At 42.9% G+C, this 18638-nt stretch overlaps 2 protein-coding genes across 3 annotated transcripts in view; one reads left to right on the top strand and one right to left on the bottom strand.

Annotated features, from left to right (window-relative positions):
* Positions 1-18638, bottom strand: part of FANCM (FA complementation group M) — a 103558-nt gene that overhangs the window by 65691 nt on the left and 19229 nt on the right. The gene's annotated exons all lie outside the window — the stretch shown is intronic.
* Positions 345-17269, top strand: LOC132761790 (heme-binding protein 1-like). 2 transcript variants are annotated; one of them, XM_060754872.2, is made up of 5 exons: positions 345-380; positions 3037-3128; positions 7558-7699; positions 12207-12390; positions 16901-17269. In XM_060754872.2, the coding sequence occupies exons 2-5, from the start codon at positions 3039-3041 to the stop codon at positions 17088-17090; spliced, it is 606 nt and encodes a 201-aa protein (XP_060610855.2). In that variant the 5' UTR covers positions 345-380; positions 3037-3038; the 3' UTR covers positions 17091-17269. The 2 variants fall into 2 exon arrangements, with proteins under 2 accessions (XP_060610855.2, XP_060610854.2); XM_060754871.2 differs by lacking the exon at positions 345-380 and adding an exon at positions 395-622.

Raw genomic sequence — 18638 nt, forward strand, 5'->3', positions numbered from 1 at the left:
CACTGTTCTGGCCATTATATGTTAATCAAGGCAGTCAGTTGAAACCTTCACTCCTGGCTCCAGCAGACAAGAGTCCTTTGTCCCACCCTGGTCATTCCACAGAGATATAAACCCTTTTCCCTCGTTCCAACAGACCTCACTACCTCTGGGGATGCTTGCCATAGATGCAGGTGAAACGTCAGGAGAGAATGCCTCTAGAACATGGCCATATAGCCCGAAAAAAATCACAACAACCCATTTATTGGAAGAGTTGTGATGCTTCTGTCCTGGAGAGGGGGCGTGGCTTCTGTTTGGGGTGGGCGTGGCTGTGCACTCCCAGCCCCGCCCCTTTTGTTCCTGGCCCCGCCCCCTGTGCCAGGGATGTTGTGATAAAAGCCCAGGTGAGCGAGGAAGAAGGGGATTTGAGGGACCATGGAGGAGGAGGGTCCCGGGCGGAGCTGCGCCATGAGCGGGGACGGGGGCTTGCTTCCTCCTCCCCTGGGGGCCATCACCCTGGAGCAGCTCCAAGGGGACTTCGAGGAGGAAGGGGAAGAGGAAGAGGAAGAAGGGTGCCAAGAGGAAGACAGGTTGCTTGCCTACTGGCAAGGGGTGGGCAGGGGACACCAGGTGGACGTCCCCCCAGGTAAGACGCAGAGAGAGAGACTGGGAGGCAAGAACTGGGAGGAGGAGGAGAAGGAGGGGGGGCTTCTGTAGGGAAGGTGGGATGGACATCTGTCGGGAGGGCTTTGGTTGTGCTTTCCTTGCAGGAAGTCACACAGAAGAGGGTTGGACTAGATGGCCTTCGGGGGTCCCTCCCCACTTTAGGATACTAAATATTATGATTATTATTAAGCAGAGACTTGGTGGCCATCTGTTTGGGGTGCTTTGGTGGTGCTTTCCCTGCATGAAGTCACACAGAAGAGGGTTGGACTAGATAGTCTCTGAGGGTCCCTTCCAACCCTAGGATTCTATTATTATTGTTATTGTTATTATTATTATTATTATGTAGAGACTTGGTGGCCACCTGTTGAGGGTGCTTTGATGGTGCTTTCCCCGCATGAAGTCACACAGAAGAGGGTCGGACTAGATAGTCTCTGAGGGTCCCTTCCAACCCTAGGATTCTATTATTATTATTATTATTATTATTATTATTATTAAGCAGAGAGTTGGTGGCCATCTGTTGGGGGTGCTTTGATGGTGCTTTCTCTGCATAAAGTCACAAAGAAGATGGTTGGACTAGCTAATCTCTGAGGGTCCTTTTCCCTTCATGAAATCACAAAGAAGAGGGTTGGACTAGATGGCCTTTAGGGGTCCCTTCCCACTCTAGGATTTGGTTATTATTATTATTATTATTATTATTATTTATTAAGCAGAGACTTGGTGGCCATCTGTTGGGGATGCTTTGATGGTGCTTTCCCTGCAGGAAGTCACACAGAAGAGGGTTGGACTAGATGGACTTTGGGGGTCCCTTCCCACTCTAGGATTCTATTATTATTATTATTATTATTATTATTATTATTATTATGTAGAGACTTGGTTGTCAACTGTTGGGGGTGCTTTGATGGTGCTTTCTCTGCATGAAGTCACAAAGAAGAGAGTTGGACTAGATGGCCTTTGGGGGTCCCTTCCCACTCTAGTATTTGGTTATTGTTATTATTATTAAGTAGGGACTTAGTGGCCATCTGTTGGGGGTGCTTTGATGGTGCTTTCCCTGCATGAAGTCACACAGAAGAGGGTTGGACTAGATGGCCTTTGGGGGTCCCTTCCTACTCTAGGATTCCTCTTATTATTATTATTATTATTATTATTATTGTTGTTGTTATTGTTGTTGTTATTAAGCAGAGACTTGGTGGCCATCTTTTGGGGGTCCTTTGATGGTGCTTACCCTGCATGAAGTCACAAATAAGAGGGTTGGACTAGCTGGTCTCTGAGGGACCTTTTCCCCTCATGAAGTCACAAAGAAGAGGGTTGGACTAGATGGACTAGATGGTCATTTCCCACTCTGGGATTCTATTATTATTGTTATTATTATTATTATTATTATTATTATTATTAAGTAGAGACTTGGTGGCCATTTCTTGGGGGTGCTTTGATGGTGCTTTCCTGGCATGAAGTCACACAAAAGAGGGTTGGACTAGATGGCCTTTGGGGGTCCCTTCCCACTCTAGGATTCTGTTACTATTATTACAAAGGCTGGATGCTCTGATGGTGCTTTCCCTGCATTAAAGAAAGAAGGGGGTTGGACTAGATGGGCTCTGAGGGTCCCTTCCCCCTTTAGGAGTCTAATTATTATTATTATTAATATTATTAAGTAGATACTTGGTGGCCATCTGTTGGGGGTGCTTTGGTGGTGCTTTCCCTGCATGAAGTCACAAAGAAGAGGGTTGGACTAGATGGCCTTCAGGAGTCCCTCCCCACTTTAGGATTCTAATTATTCTAATTATTATTATTAAGCAGAGGCAGGATGTCCATCTGTTGGGGGTGCTTTCTCTGCATGAAATCACTAAGAGGGTTGGACTAGATGGCCTTTGGGGGCCCCTTCCCACTCTAGGATTCTATTATTATTATTATGATTATTATCATTATTATTATTATTAAATAGATACTTGGTGGCCATCTGTTGGGGGTACTTTGACGGTGCTTTCCCTGTATGAAGTCAGAAAGAAGGGGTTGGACTAGATAGTCCCTGAGAGTCCCTTTCAACTCTACGGATCTATTACTATTATTACAAAGACTAGATGACTATCTGTCAGGCATGCTCTGATGGTGCTTTCCCTTCATGAAGTCACAAAGAAGAGGGTTGGACTAGATAGCCTTTGGGGGTCCCTTCCCACTCTAGCTGGTCTCTGAGGGTCCCTTCCCACTCTAGGATTCTATTGTTGTTGTTCTTCTTCTTCACTACCTCTGAGGATGCTTGCCATAGATGCAGGCAAAACGTCAGGAGAGAATGCCTCTAGAGCATGGCCATAGAGCCCGAAAAAACCCACAACAACCCAGTGATTCCGGCCATGAAAGCCTTCGACAATACAATAACAACAATGTATGTTCTCGTCTCAGACATGGCGGAGCCGATCCAGCAACTGACCAGGAATAACCAGCAGCAGGACAGGGAAACGGTCCCCTTCACTGTGATAAACCGCAAAGAGAAGGTAATCTCTTCAATGATGTGCCTTATTATTATTATTATTATTACTAGCTGTCCCCTGCCACGCATTGCTGTGGCCCAGTCTGGTGATCTGGAAAATAAAGTCATGAGAAAGTGTTGGTTTCTAATATATGTAATTCCTTTCTGCTTTTGAGTAAACAGCACTTCTTGCTGTTTCTTTGCCAGTGTTGATGTGGAGATTGTCCGGCTTGCCTACTCTGGAATATGCAACATATCATTGTCCTTTTTAAGGGTCCCTTTCAAATCTATGATACTATATCTGTCTGGGAGAGAGAATCATATCTCTCGATATCTATGGCTGGATGGCTCTTTGTCAGGAAGGCTTTGATTATGTTTTCTTGCCCTGGAGAAGGGAGTTGGACTGCATAGCCTTGAGTATTTTCTGTTGGTCATGGGGGTTCTGTGTGGGAAGTTTGCCCCATTTCTCTCGTTTGTGGGTTTCAGGATGCTCTTTAATTGTAGTGAACTATAAATCCCAGTAACTACAAATGTCAAGGTCTGTTTCTCTTAAACTCCATTTGTGTTCATATTTGGGCATATGGAATATTCGTGCCAAGTTTGGTCCATATCCATCATTGTTTGAGTCCACAGTGCTCTCTGGATGTGGGTGAACTACAATTCCCAAACTCAAGGTCAATGCCCACCAAACCCTTCCATGATCATGAAAGTCCTGTATGCCATGTTTGGTTCAATTCCATCATTGGTGGAGTTCAGAATGCTCTTTGATTGTAGGTGAACTATAAATCCCAGCAACTACAACTCCCAAATGTCAAGGTCTATTTCCCTTAAACTCCATCTGTGTTCATATTTGGGCATATGGAATATTCGTGCCAAGTTTGGTCCATATCCATCATTGTTTGAGTCCACAGTGCTCTCTGGATGTGGGTGAACTACAATTCCCAAACTCAAGGTCAATGCCCACCAAACCCTTCCAGTGTGTTCTGTTGATCATGGAAGTCCTGTATGCCATGTTTGGTTCAATTCCATCATTGGTGGAGTTCAGAATGCTCTTTGATTGTAGGTGAACTATAAATCCCAGCAACTACAACTCCCAAATGTCAAGGTCTATTTCCCTTAAACTCCATCTGTGTTCATATTTGGGCATATGGAATATTCGTGCCAAGTTTGGTCCAGATCCATCATTGTTTGAGTCCACAGTGCTCTCTGGATGTGGGTGAACTACAATTCCCAAACTCAAGGTCAATGCCCACCAAACCCTTCCAGTTTTTTCTGTTGATCATGGGAGCCCTGTGTGCTAAGTTTGGCCCAATTCCATCATTGGTGGAGTTCAGAATGCTCTTTGATTGTAGGTGAACTATAAATCCCAGCAACTACAACTCCCAAATGTCAAGGTCTATTTCCCTTAAACTCCATTTGTGTTCATATTTGGGCATATGGAATATTCGTGCCAAGTTTGGTCCAGATCCATCATTGTTTGAGTCCACAGTGCTCTCTGGATGTGGGTGAACTACAATTCCCAAACTCAAAGTCAATGTCCACCAAACCCTTCCAGTTTTTTCTGTTGGTCATGGGAGCCCTGTGTGCTAAGTTTGGCCCAATTCCATCATTGGTGGAGTTCAGAATGCTCTTTGATTGTAGGTAAACTATAAATCCCAGCAACTACAACTCCCAAATGTCAAGGTCTATTTCCCTTAAGCTCCATTTGTGTTCATATTTGGGCATATGGAATATTCGTGCCAAGTTTGGTCCAGATCCATCATTGTTTGAGTCCACAGTGCTCTCTGGATGTGGGTGAACTACAATTCCCAAACTCAAGGTCAATGCCCACCAAACCCTTCCAGTGTGTTCTGTTGATCATGGAAGTCCTGTATGCCATGTTTGGTTCAATTCCATCATTGGTGGAGTTCAGAATGCTCTTTGATTGTAGGTGAACTATAAATCCCAGCAACTACAACTCCCAAATGTCAAGGTCTATTTCCCTTAAACTCCATTTGTGTTCATATTTGGGCATATGGAATATTCGTGCCAAGTTTGGTCCAGATCCATCATTGTTTGAGTCCACAGTGCTCTCTGGATGTGGGTGAACTACAATTCCCAAACTCAAAGTCAATGTCCACCAAACCCTTCCAGTTTTTTCTGTTGGTCATGGGAGCCCTGTGTGCTAAGTTTGGCCCAATTCCATCATTGGTGGAGTTCAGAATGCTCTTTGATTGTAGGTGAACTATAAATCCCAGCAACTACAACTCCCAAATGTCAAGGTCTATTTCCCTTAAACTCCATTTGTGTTCATATTTGGGCATATGGAATATTCGTGCCAAGTTTGGTCCAGATCCATCATTGTTTGAGTCCACAGTGCTCTCTGGATGTGGGTGAACTACAATTCCCAAACTCAAGGTCAATGCCCACCAAACCCTTCCAGTTTTTTCTGTTGGTCATGGGAGCCCTGTGTGCTAAGTTTGGCCCAATTCCATCATTGGTGGAGTTCAGAATGCTCTTTGATTGTAGGTAAACTATAAATCCCGGCAACGACAATTCCCAAATGACAAAATCAATTGTTATGAGTGAAGGACATACATTGAGTTGTTAGGTGTCTTGTGTCCAAATTTGGTGTCAATTCGTCCAGTGGTTTTTGAGTTCTGATGGTAGCACAAACAAACATTACATGTTTATTTATATAGATTCTGAATCATATCACATCATAGAATAATCTAATAATTACACCATATTACAAGATTTTTGTTCCTGGGTTATAAATGTCGTTTTCTGATTGGTTCAATCATTAAACACGGGAAAAGTTTGTTAAATTGCAAAAACTTTTGTTCTTTGCAAGCGGGACATCCTGCAGCAGCACCTTTGACTCTAGTTTTGCAATGATAATAGAGGCTCAAACGATACAACACAGTTTGTGGCAGCTCCAGAAACAAGGTTTCTGGAGTGTAGTGGACACTTTGAAAGCAAGGGCTGCACAATTAAACAGGAAATAACACTTTCAAACCAGGAACAGAAGAAAAATATCAAATTTTGTTACATAGTGCTATCATTTCAATGAGTAAAGTAGGTGATTTTAAGAGGGAAGGTGGGGAGACGTTTTTCTTGCCTGTACTATAACTCTACACGGAACAATCTTAACATGTTCTAAGCCAGCATTTCTCAACCTGGCACAACCTGGGGATCACAACCAGACACAGTGAAGACATCTGCCCTTGCACTATGCTATACCTGGGAGTCACTCTGGACCATGCCCTGACCTACAAGAAGCACTGCCTGAATATCAAGCAAAAAGTGGGTGCTAGAAATAATATCATACGAAAGCTGACGGGCACAACCTGGGGATCACAACCAGACACAGTGAAGACATCTGCCCTTGCGCTATGCTATACCTGGGAGTCACTCTGGACCATGCCCTGACCTACAAGAAGCACTGCCTGAATATCAAGCAAAAAGTGGGTGCTAGAAACAACATCATACGAAAGCTGACGGGCACAACCTGGGGATCACAACCAGACACAGTGAAGACATCTGCCCTTGCGCTCTGCTACTCTGCTGCTGAGTACGCATGCCTAGTGTGGAACACATCTCACCACGCTAAAACAGTGGATGTGGCTCTTAATGAGACATGCCGCATTATCATGGGGTGTCTGCGCCCTACACCACTGGAGAAATTACACTGTCTAGCCGGTATTGCACCACCTGACATCCGCCGTGAAAGGACCAAGGCAGAGACATCTCCAGCTCATTCCTTGTTTGGGTATCAGCCAGCACATCAATGACTTAAATCAAGAAATAGTTTCCTAAGATCTACAGAGATACTTGCAGGAATACCCCAGCAAGCGAGAGTCCAAAAGTGGCAGGCTCAAACCCAGAACCTCAATCAATGGCTGATACCAGAGGAGAGACTCCCCCCTGGGCACACAGAAGACGGGCGACTTGGAAGGCGCTGAACAGACTGCGCTCTGGCACCACGAGATGCAGAGCCAACCTCAAGAAATGGGGCCACAAAGTGGAATCCTCGACATGCGAGTGCGGAGAAGAGCCAACCACTGACCACCTGCTGCAATGCAACCTGAGCCCTGCCACATGCACCATGGAGGACCTCTTTGCGGCAACACCAGAGGCACTCCAAGGGCCAGATACTGGTCTAAGGACATTTAATCAACTACCAAGCTTGCAAACTTTGTGTTTTGTCGGTTTGTTTGTTTTTGTTAAAAATGTAATACAAATGTCTGGTTGCGGATGAGACGATAAATAAATAAATTTCTCAACCCCTGGGGGAGTCACCAGGGGATTTCAGTCCATCGGAAAACACAGTGATTGTGAATTTTATGCCAAACAGAGTAACTTTCAACCTGCAAAGAATGCATTTCCCATCTATATAAATAAAAATGTAATGCCTGTTTGTGGGACTAACGTAACATTAATCCCAGAACTGTCTGTCTTCCTAACTTTTGCAGTTTGGGGAACTCCTTTATGAGAAGCGCCACTACGGGCCGTCCAAGTGGGCCTGCGTCAATGCGCAGGAAGAGCAGTACGAGCAGAGCATCTGCCTGGGATTCATGAAGATCATGAGATACATCTGTGAGCAGAACTCCTCAGGTCAGGAATGGTCCTTCGCGTGTGCCTTATCAGTGTGGGATATAAGGGGAAAGATGTGCGTATGTGTGCATATAAACCCACACTCTATGGAGCATGGCCCTTGCATCTGCAAGGGATCTGCTCCAAAAGTCATAGAATCATAGAATCAAAGAGTTGGACGAGACCTCCTGGGCCATCCAGTCCAACCCTATTCTGCCAAGAAGCAGGAATATTGCATTCAAATCACCCCTGACAGATGGCCATCCAGCCTCTGTTTAAAAGCTTCCAAAGAAGGAGCCTCCACCACACTCTGAGGCAGAGAGTTCCACTGCTGAACGGCTCTCAAGTCAGGAAGTTCTTCTTCATGTTCAGATGGAATCTCCTCCCTTGTAGTTTGAAGCCATTGTTCCATTGCGTCCTAGTCTCCAGGAAAGCAGAAAGGAAGCTTGCTCCCTCCTCCTTGTGGCTTCCTCTCACATATTTATACATGGCTATGATTCTATGATTCTATGAATTCCCAAATGGCCAGGTGGAGACGTCTTTTCCTCCCCACAGTGATCCAGTCCAGCTGGACCAAGATAAGGGGTTACATATCCTTGAAGATAATGAATTAATGAGCAGACAAGATCGTCTGCAGTTAAGGCTCCAGAGAAGCACTTGCTTGGCTAGCAAGCGAGAAGCCAAGTGTGCCAAAGGTCAACGCAATGCATTCATGTCTGCAAAGGGTATTTAGCCTTGTAGCTGACAAGCAGGGGTTGTTAGTCCAACGTAGATACCAGAAGCCACAGATAAAACTGTCACGCTGCGATTTTTGTTCCAGAGTTATAAATGTCATTTCCTAAAGTCATGGGAGAAGTTTATTAAACTGTAAACACAGCAACCAGCCAGACTTTGAAACTGCAAGGCCATTTAATGCTAATCTATTTATCTATTTATTTACTACATTTATATACCGCTCTTCTCAGCCCTCGGGAGACTCAGAGAGGTTCACAATAGCAAAATTCAATGCTTAAGACATCATAAAACAGTTAAAAACAATTAAAACGACAACATTATAACAATCCATTAAATAATTAGATCATGGCCACCGTCACAAAGAGTAGAATGGGAGAGAGAGAAAATGACATTGTGCACCCTGTTGCAAATGCGCCTATGAAGGAGGGAGGGAAGAAAAAATTGAAGGAAAAGGAGGAAGAGAGCAAAGGAAGAAAGGGGGAAAGAAAAAGGAAAGGAAGAGCAGAGAAAGAAAGGAATGAAAAATGGAAGGAATGAAAAGAAGGAGGGAGCAAAGGAATGAAAAATAGGTAGGAGTGAAAGGAGGGAGCAAAGAAAGGAAAGAAAGAATGAAAAAGGAGAGAGGGAGAAAAGGAAGAAAGAAGAACAGAAAAGGAGGGAAGGAGAAATGGAGAAGTAAAGAGTAGGAAAGGAAGGAGAGGAGGAAGGAAGGTAGGAAAGAAGGGGAAAAGGAAGAAAGGTCAGTAGGAAACAGGGAAGGAAGAAAATTAAGAAATAGAAAGGATGGGAAGTGGGGAAAAGTGAGGAAAGGAATTCAGAAAGTAGTGGTTTGAACCTCGGACTATAGCTCGGAATCTACTGGGTGCTTTTAGGCAACTCACTCTTTCAGCCTCAGAGGAAGACAAAGGCCAGTTTCCTCTGAATTGGACAAGGAAACTCAACGTTTCCCAAAGTCTGAAACGAATTGAAGGCACACAACAACAACAATCCCAATTAGTCATTCATCATACCTTACTTGGAAAGTAAGGTGCGAAAAAAAAATAATCAAGGTGGCCAATTGCAACATTCACACTTGTCTCCAACAGACAAGAGTTCTTTCTCCCACCTTGGACATTATTCCACAGGTATAGATATATGAATCCCACTAGCCTAGTTTCCAACAGACCTCACAACCTTTGAGGATGCCTGCCATAGATGTGGGCGAAACGTCAGGAGAGAATGTCTCTGGAACATGGCCAGACAGCCCGGAAAACTCACAGCAAACACTTTGTCTTTGCGGGACATCCTGCTACAGCACATTTTGCTCTAGTTTTGCAATCAATTCACCAGAGTTTGTGGCAGTTGCAAAACGAAGTTTCAAGAGTATATAAATATGTTAAGTAAATAAATAAGTAATAGAACAACTACCTTCAAAGTATGGACAGCACAATTAAACAGGAAGTAATACTTTCAAGCCAGGAACAAAAAAGTTCTCAAATTATTGTGTATTGTGGTGATACTTTAGCTAGGGGCATTCCATAGGATCACACTGGAAAGAGCTAGAGAGGCCCACAAATACTGGGTTTTTGGAGGTTTTTCGGGCAGTATGGCCTCACAACCTCCGAGGATGCTTGCCACAGATGCAGGCAAAACGTCAGGAGACAATGCTTCTAGAACATGGCCATACAGCCCAAAAAATCTCCAAAAACCCAGTGATTCCAGCCATGAAAGACTTTGACAATGCATTCCCACAAACACTGTTTGCCGTGTGGATAAATGATACTATGGGTATCAACTCTGTGGCTTGTACTGTATGCTACCAGAAGTCCAATGGCTTTGCATATACCAACCTCTCCTACATAAATAAAGGCATAAAACATGCCATTATCGCCACACACACCCCAAAGAAAGTCCCCAAATGTTGCATTTTTTCTTGGTGGTCCATGCCACATTTGATGTCAAATGCAGCCTCCAAGAGAAAATGATATCTATTGTATTTCTTTTATTCTAAGACACACTTCCCCCTCCATAAACATGTCTAAAGATGGCTTAGAGATGTGATGGTGAACCTATGACACGCGTGTCAGCACTGACACGCATGGCTACTTTTATTTATTTATTTACAGTGTTTATATTCCGCCCTTCTCCTCACTCCGCAGGGGACTCAGGGCGGATTACAGTGTACACATATATGGCAAACATTCAATGCCAATTTTTGACATACAAACATATACAGACATAGACAGAGGCTATTTAACTTTTTCTGGCTGCCAGGGGAGCTGTCGCTTTCATCGTCCATCTGCGACACTGATGAAGCACTTCCGCATTCCCTGCATGCTTCCCCGCTGGAATGCTTTGCCGGAGTCTTCTTTATGGCCTCATAAATCAGTCAATTTAGCCTCCCCACACTTTAAGGTGGTACCAAATTTTCCTACTTGACAGATGCAACTGTCTTTCGGGTTGCAAAGGTCGACAACAGGCTACACACAATTGGTTGGAAACCCACTCCAACCCGGGCTGGCTTCGAACTCGTGACCTTTTGGTCAGAGTGATCTTAATGCAGCTGACACTCAGCCAGCTGCGCCACAATCCTGGTGCTTTTGATGACATGTGGCCACATGTGGCCATATACAGAGAAGTACACCTTACAAGAGCCAATCTAATTCCATCCTTAAATTTGTAAAAGGCTCTACAACAGTGTTTCTCAACCTGGGGGTTGGGACCCCTGTGGGGGTCGCGAGGGAGTGTCAGAGGGGTTGCCAAAGACCATCAGAAAACATAGTATTTTCTGTTGGTCATGGGTTCCGTGTGGGAAGTTTGGTCCAATTCTATCATTGGTGGGGTTCAGAATGTTATTTCATTGTAGGTGAACTATAAATCCCAGCAACTACAACTCCCAAATGTCAAGGTCTATTTTTCTCAAACTCCTCCAGTGGTCACATTTCAGCATATTGAGTATTCGTGCCAAGTTTGGTCCAGATCCATCATTGTTCGAGTCCACAGTGTTCTTTGGATGTAGGTGAACTACAACTCCAAAAATTTAAGGTCAATGTCCACCAGATCCTCCCAGTAGTTTCTCTTGGCCATGGGACTTCTGTGTGCTAAGTTTGGCCCAGTTCTATCATTGGTGGTGTTCAGAATGTACTTTGATTGTAGGTGAACTATAAATCCCAGGCACTACAGTTCTCAAATAACAAAATCAATCCCCCCAACCCCACCAGTATTCAAATTTGGGCATATTGGGTATTTGGGATTTGAAAATACATCCTTTATATCAGATATGTATTTTCTGATACATATCTGTAAATGTAAATATCAGATATTTACATTACGATTCATAACAGTAGCAAAATTACAGTTACGAAGTAGCAATGGAAATGTTATGGTTGGGGGTCACCACAACATGAGGAACTGTACTAAGGGGTCGCAGCATTAGGAAGGTTGAGAACCACTGCTCTACAAATTTAACACCTGCACGTTTGAGCATTGTTCACTCCATAACTCAGCATATACATTTTTCGTATTTAAACTATAAATATTGCAAAATTACGTTTTTTCTTCTTCTCACATTTGACACCCCACCCAAGTTATGCTCTGGTTTTTGGTCAATTTTGACACACCAAGCTCAAAAGGTTGTCCATCACTTGAGTCTTAAAATTGTGGCTGCGTACTAGGTGTTTCTTTGTTGGTAGCGATCCTGAAAATAGGCTGTACCTTAGAAACGAAGAAATGTGGTATTTTAAAAAAATGCTTCCACGATAGGAGGCTGACCCACGAGAACAGGAAATGACCACCCACTGCTTGTCTCCCTCAGGCCTGTACCTGGGGATGACCATCCCCATTGTGACCGTGGTCCACACCGAGGAGGCCATGCCGGACATCCGGAGGCTGGTGACGGTGGCCTACCGCTTGCCCTCGGAGCTGCAGGACCGGCCCCCGGAGCCCTGCGACCCCGACATCTCCATCCAGGAGTGGCCCCCGGCCACCGTCTACGCCAGGTGAGAGGCAGAAGGGAGACCTCCAAGGGTCATCCAGTCCTACCTTTTTTGGAGAGGTAGCCAAGCACAATGCACTCCTTTCTCTCAACCCATTCCCACTTTGTGAAATTCACTTTACATTTTTCTGCTCTCAACATAGTTATTTATTTACGACATTTATATGCCATCCTTCTCACCCCAAAGGGGACTCAGAGCAGCTTACAAGATAGATAGATAGATAGATAGATAGATAGATAGACAGACACACACACACACACATATGTACAATATATTATATTATTAGCATAGTACAATATCAGTTTCATATATTACTATATTGTACTATACCATTATATTGTAATATTATTAGTAATATTACATGTAATATAAAATATATAATTATAATATCATGCTATTATTGGTAGTATTATATTGTATTACATTATCTTATGAATATTATATGTATATACATTATATTATACTATATTATATTATATTATATATTATATAATATATTATATTACATTACATTACATTACATTACATTACATTACATTATATTATATTATACTAGCTGTCCCCAGCCATGCTTTGATGTGGCCTCAGGCTGGTTCCTTCCTTCCCTACCTCTTTCCTTCTTTATCCCCCCTTTTTCTGTGTCTTCTTCTTCCTTCCTTCCTTCCCTTTTTCTTTCCTTCCTTCCTTCCTTCCTTCTTCCTTCTCTTCTTCCTTCCCTCTTTCTCTTCATCCTTTCCTATGTCTATTTCCTTCCTCCATTTTTATCACTTTCCTTCCTTCCTTCTTTCCTTCCTAACTTCCCTCTTTTTTCTTTCCTTTTCTCCTTCCTTCCTCCCCTTCCTTCTCTCCTTCTTTCATTCCTTCCCTCTTTTTTCTTTCTCCTTCCTTCATTCTTTCTTTCCTTCTTTCCCTCCTGCTTTTATTCCTTCCCTTTTCTCCTTCCTTCTTCCTCTCCCCTTTTCCTTTCTTCCCCACTTTTTTCTTTTCCCTTCTTCATTCTCTCCTGCCTTATTTCTCTACCTTTTTCTTTCCTCTCAAAGCTGGTAGGCATGTCCAGCTCTTTCCCTTGCGCAGGAGGGGGCAGGGTGAGGGGAGTTGTTTCCCTGCATGCACTGTATCATCATTTAGGTTTTTTGGGGGGTTTAGTCCCTTCCACTGTGTTTTTCAGTATTTTTATGAATGATGGTCACTCGTTAGTCCGTTAGGTGTCTTCTGGCCAAATTTTGTGTCATTTCGTCCTGTGGTTTTTGAGTTATGTGAATCCCATAAACATTACATTACGTTTTTATTTATATAGACTAGCTGTCCACTGCCATGCATTGCTGTGGCTCAGTCTGTGCATGTGTTTTGTGTGTGTGTATATATGTGTGTATTTGTGTGTTTATATGTGCACATGCATATTGCGTATGTGTGTGCTTGTCTATATGCATATTTGTGTGTGTATATATGTATGTGGATATGTATATATGTGTGCATGTGTATGTATGTGTGCATTTGTATATGTGTATATTTGTGTGTGCTTGTGCATATATATATAAGTGTGTGTGTATATGTATATGAGTATATGTATATATGTATATATGCTGTATTTTTGAGGATTTTAAGTCTGTTCTGATGGGTGTGTGTGTGTGCGTGTGTGTGTTTATGGGTGATGGACACTTGTTGAACTGTTAGGTGTTTTGTGTCTAAATCTGTTGTCAATTCGTCCAGTGGTTTTTGAGTTATGTTAATCCCACAAACGAACATTACATTTTTATATATATAGATTATTAGCTGTACCCACTACACTTGCTATGGCCAACCTGCCCTCCCTCTTTCTGTCCTTTGCCTCCTTCCTTCGCTCCGTCTTTCCTTCCTTCCCTTTTTTCTTTCCTTCTCTCCTTCCTTCTCTACCCCTTTCTTCCTCCCTCCCTTTTTCTTTTCCTTTCTTCTCTACCTCTTTCCTTCCTTCCTTCCTTCGCTTTTGCTTACATCCTTCCTTCTCTCTTTCCTTCCCTACCTCTTTTTCTCCTTCTTTCCTTCCTCCTTTTGCTCCCTTTCCTTCCTTCCCTTTTTTCTTTCCTTCTCTCCTTCCTTCTCTACCTCTTTCCTTCTTCCCTCCCTTTTCCTTTTCCTTCCCTTTCTCTTCTTTCTTCCTTCTCTACCACTTTCCTTCCTTCACTTTTTGCTTACATCCTTCCTTCTCTCTTTCCTTCTTTCCTTCCTTCCCTTTTTTCTTTCCTTCTCTCCTTCCTTCTCTACCTCTTTCCTCCCTCCCTCCCTTTTTCTTTTCCTTCCCTTTCTCTCCTTTCTTCCTTCTCTACCACTTTCCTTCCTTCCTTCACTTTTTGCTTACATCCTTCCTTCTCTCTTTCCTTCTTTCCTTCCTTTTTCCTTCCTTCCCTTTTTTCTTTCCTTCTCTCCTTCCTTCTCTACCTCTTTTCTTCCTCCCTCCCTTTTTCTTCTCTACCTCTTTCCTTCCTTCCTTCGCTTTTTGCTTACATCCTTCCTTTTCTCTTTCCTTCTTCCCTTCCTCTTGCCTCCCTTCCCTTTTTCTTTCTTTTTCTCCTTCCTTCCTTTCCTTCCTTCTCTCCTTCCCTCCCCCCTGCTTTCATTCCTTCCCTCTTTTTTCTTTCCTTTTCTCTTTCCTTCCTTCCTTTCCTTCTCTCCTTTCCCTCCTGCTTTCATTCCTTCCCTCTTTTTTCTTTCTTTTTCTCTTTCCTTCCTTTCTTTCCTTCTCTCCTTTCCCTCCTGCTTTCATTCCTTCCCTCTTTTATCTTTCCTTTTCTCTTTCCTTCCTTCCCTCCCGCTTTCATTCCTTCCCTCTTTTTTCTTTCCCTTTCTCTTTCCTCCCTTCCCTTTTTTCTTTCCTTCTCTCCTTCTTTTTCTATTTCTTTCCTTCCTTCCTTTGCTCTTTGCTTCCATGCTTCTTTCCTTCTTTTCCCCCCTCCCTCTTTCTCTCTTCCTTTCTCCCTTTCCTTCCCTCCCTCTTCCTTCCCTTTTGTTCTATATCGTCATTTAGCTTTTTGGGGTTTTTAAGTCCTTTCTGCTATTTTTGGGGGGTCGGGGGGTATGAGTGATGGTCACTCATTGGCTGTAAGGGGTATTGTGTCCAAATTTCATGTCAATTTGTCCAGTGGTTTTTGAGTTATATTCATCCCACAAACGAACATTACATTTTTATTTAGATAGATTACTAGCTGTCCTCTGCCACATGTTGCTGTGGCCCAGTCTCTGTGTATGTGTTTTTTGTGTGTATATATGTGTGTATATATTTGTGTATATGTGTATACTAGCCGTTCCCTGCCAAGCGTTGCTGTGGCCCAGTCTGTGTATATGTGATTTGTGTGTATATATGTGTGTGTGTATGTGTGTTTGCATATATATGTGGGTGTATATATATATGTGTGTGTGTGTATATATTTGTGTATTTGTGTGTTTATATGTGTACATGCATATTGTGTATATGTGTGTATATATTTGTATATATATGTTTGTTTGCTTATATATGTGTGTGTGTGTATATGTGTGTATATATTTGTGTATTTGTGTGTTTATATGTGTACATGCATATTGTGTATATGTGTGTATATATTTGTATATATATGTTTGTTTGCTTATATATACATGTGTGTGTGTATATATGTGTGTGTGTATATACCTGTGTATATGTGTGTGCTTGTCTATATGCATATTTGTGTGTATATATGTGTATATGTATATATGTGTGTGCATGTGTATATGTGTATATATGTGTGTGTGTGTGTGTATATGTGTATGTTTGTGCATATATATACGTGTGTGTATGAATGTGTGCATGTGCATACATATATGAGTGTATGTGTGTATGTATATATGGTGTATTTTGGGGTTTTTAAAGTCTGGTCTGCTGGGGTTTTGTGTGTGTTTATGTGTGATGGACACTCATTGGACTGTTAGGTGTGTTGTGTCCAAATTTTGTGTCGATTTGTCCAGTGGTTTTTGAGTTATGTTCATCCCACAAACGAACATTACATTTTTATTTATATAGATGTGTGTTTGCGTATATATATATATATATATATATATGTGTGTGTGTGTGTGTGTGTGTGTGTGGTTTTGCGCATGTGTTGTAATGTATTTCTATTTTTTGGCTTTTTAAGTCTCTTCTGCAGTGTTTTTATAAGTGATGGTCACTCGTTGGCCTGAGAGGTGTCTTGTGTCCAAATTTGGAGTCATTTCGTCCAGTGGTTTTTGAGTTATGTTAATCCCACAAACGAACATTACATTTTTATTTATATAGCTTAGCATAGCACAGGAGATAGTAATAACAACAATCCCCACCCTCTGCTCCTGTAACTGGGACTACCAATAGGATTTATATCTGCATAATTATTTCCCCACTTTTATAATTAAGCAAAACCAGTTCCTAGCCTTGATGGCTTCAGAGATTGATTGGGGATGGGAAAGGGGGGCTGCAAAGAGTGTGGGCACAGGCACGAGTCTCACGTAAACACATGAAATATCCTTTTCTTCCAATGCATCCTTTTGACAGGGGCTTCCGAGGCGTCACCAACGAAGGCTCCATCGCAAGAGAAATCAACTTCCTGGCCGAACTTCTGGAGAGCCCCGAGCTGTGCGTGCGAGACACCTTCCTCGTGGCGGGCTACACCAACCCGGCGGCCGCGAATCGCCAGAACGAAATATGGTTCCTTGAAAAACCGGAGGCTGCCTTTCGGCTGTGAGTCGCTGACCGGACCCCCGGGGACCAAAAGCCTGACAAACCAGCTCCCCTTCCTTTGGTGAAATGTGAAATTCTGCAACTCTGCTTCTAGCTCAGCTCTGGCCCTTTCTTCGTGTGTTTTGGACTTCAACTCCCATCATTCCTAACAGCCTCAGGCCCCTTCCTTTTCCCTCTCAGCCGCTTAAGCGGCTGAGAGGGGAAAGGAAAGGGCCTGAGGCTGTTAGGAATGATGGGAGTTGAAGTCCAAAACATATCTTCTAGCTGTTGTGCTTCTTCAGTTTTGCATAGCTGTTGCTGAGCTTTCTTTTAGCACTTTCCCCCAAAATGAGAAAGTAAACACGAGAGAGGAGAGAATGTATTTAGTAAACAGAGATCTGATTCTTCCAATATGAAGCTCACGGAATGATTGCGAGGAAGGTTGTCTGCCTGGTTTTCCTTTTCTAACTGGAATATAGTTTTGGAAAGGGCCACCCAGGCTATCCAACCCAAGGTAATAGAAAATACAATACAAAAGGGAAAGGACTCATGAAAGAGGTCCACCCAACCTCTGTTCAAAGACCCCACCACCTGCCAAGAAGCAGGAATATTGCATTCAAATCACCCCTGACAGATGGCCATCCAGCCTCTGTTTAAAAGCTTCCAAAGAAGGAGCCTCCACCACAGGAAGGAAGGAAGGAAGGAAGGAAGGAAGGAAGGAAGGAAGGAAGGAAGGAAGGAAGGAAGGAGAGAAAGAGAGAAAGAAGGAAGGAAGGAGAGAAGGAAATAAAAAGTGAAAGAAAGGAAAGAGAGAGGGAAGGAAGAAGGAAAGAGAGAAAGAGAAGGAAGGAAGGAAAGAGAAAAGGAAGGATAGAACCAAAGAGCAAAGGAAGGGGAGGAAAGAAATAGGTAGAGAAGGAAGAAAGAAGAAGGGAAAGAAAAGGAGGGAGGGAGGGAAGGAAGGAAAGAAAGAGAGAAGGAAGGATAGAACCAAAGAGCAAGGGAAGGAAAGAAACAGGTAGAGAAGGAAGAAAGAAGAAGGAAAAGAAAAAGAGGGAGGGAAGGAAGGAAAGAGAGAAGGAGGGAGAGAAAGAGGGCAAGAAGGAGAGAAGGAAATAAAAAAGTGAAAGAAAGGAAAGAGAGAAAGAGGGAGGGAAGGAAAGAAAGAAAGAGAGAAGGAAAGATAGAACCAAAGAACAAAGGAAGGGGGGGGGGGGAAGAAACAGGTAGAGAAGGAAGAAAGAAGAAGGAAAAAAAAAGAGGGAAGGAAGGATAGAAAGAAAGAAAGAAAGAAAGAAAGAAAGAAAGAAAGGAGAGAAAGAGAGGGAGAAGGTTGGCCACAACAACGCGTGGGGGGTACAGCTAGTAAACAATAAAAAATAAACAATATCAGGTGTTCTTATAGAACAACACAACAATAACAAACTTAGAAATTCAAATACATAAATCAAATATTTAGGACATGTTTAAAGACTTAGGGCCCTTCCACACATCCATATAACCCAGAATATCAAGGCAGATAATCCACAATATCCACTTTGAACTGGATTATCTGAGTCCACACTGCCATATA

The sequence above is a fragment of the Anolis sagrei genome, chromosome 1, assembly GCF_037176765.1.
Source record: "Anolis sagrei isolate rAnoSag1 chromosome 1, rAnoSag1.mat, whole genome shotgun sequence".
Lineage (NCBI taxonomy): Eukaryota > Metazoa > Chordata > Lepidosauria > Squamata > Dactyloidae > Anolis > Anolis sagrei.

Bases quoted from the DNA above. Each gene is read 5' to 3' on its own strand.
- LOC132761790 (XM_060754871.2), top strand. From the start codon at position 412: ATGGAGGAGGAGGGTCCCGGGCGGAGCTGCGCCATGAGCGGGGACGGG. The intron at 623-3,036 runs GTAAGACGCAGA...TTCTCGTCTCAG, and splicing joins CCAGGTGGACGTCCCCCCAG to ACATGGCGGAGCCGATCCAG. The intron at 7,700-12,206 runs GTCAGGAATGGT...TGTCTCCCTCAG, and splicing joins CTGTGAGCAGAACTCCTCAG to GCCTGTACCTGGGGATGACC.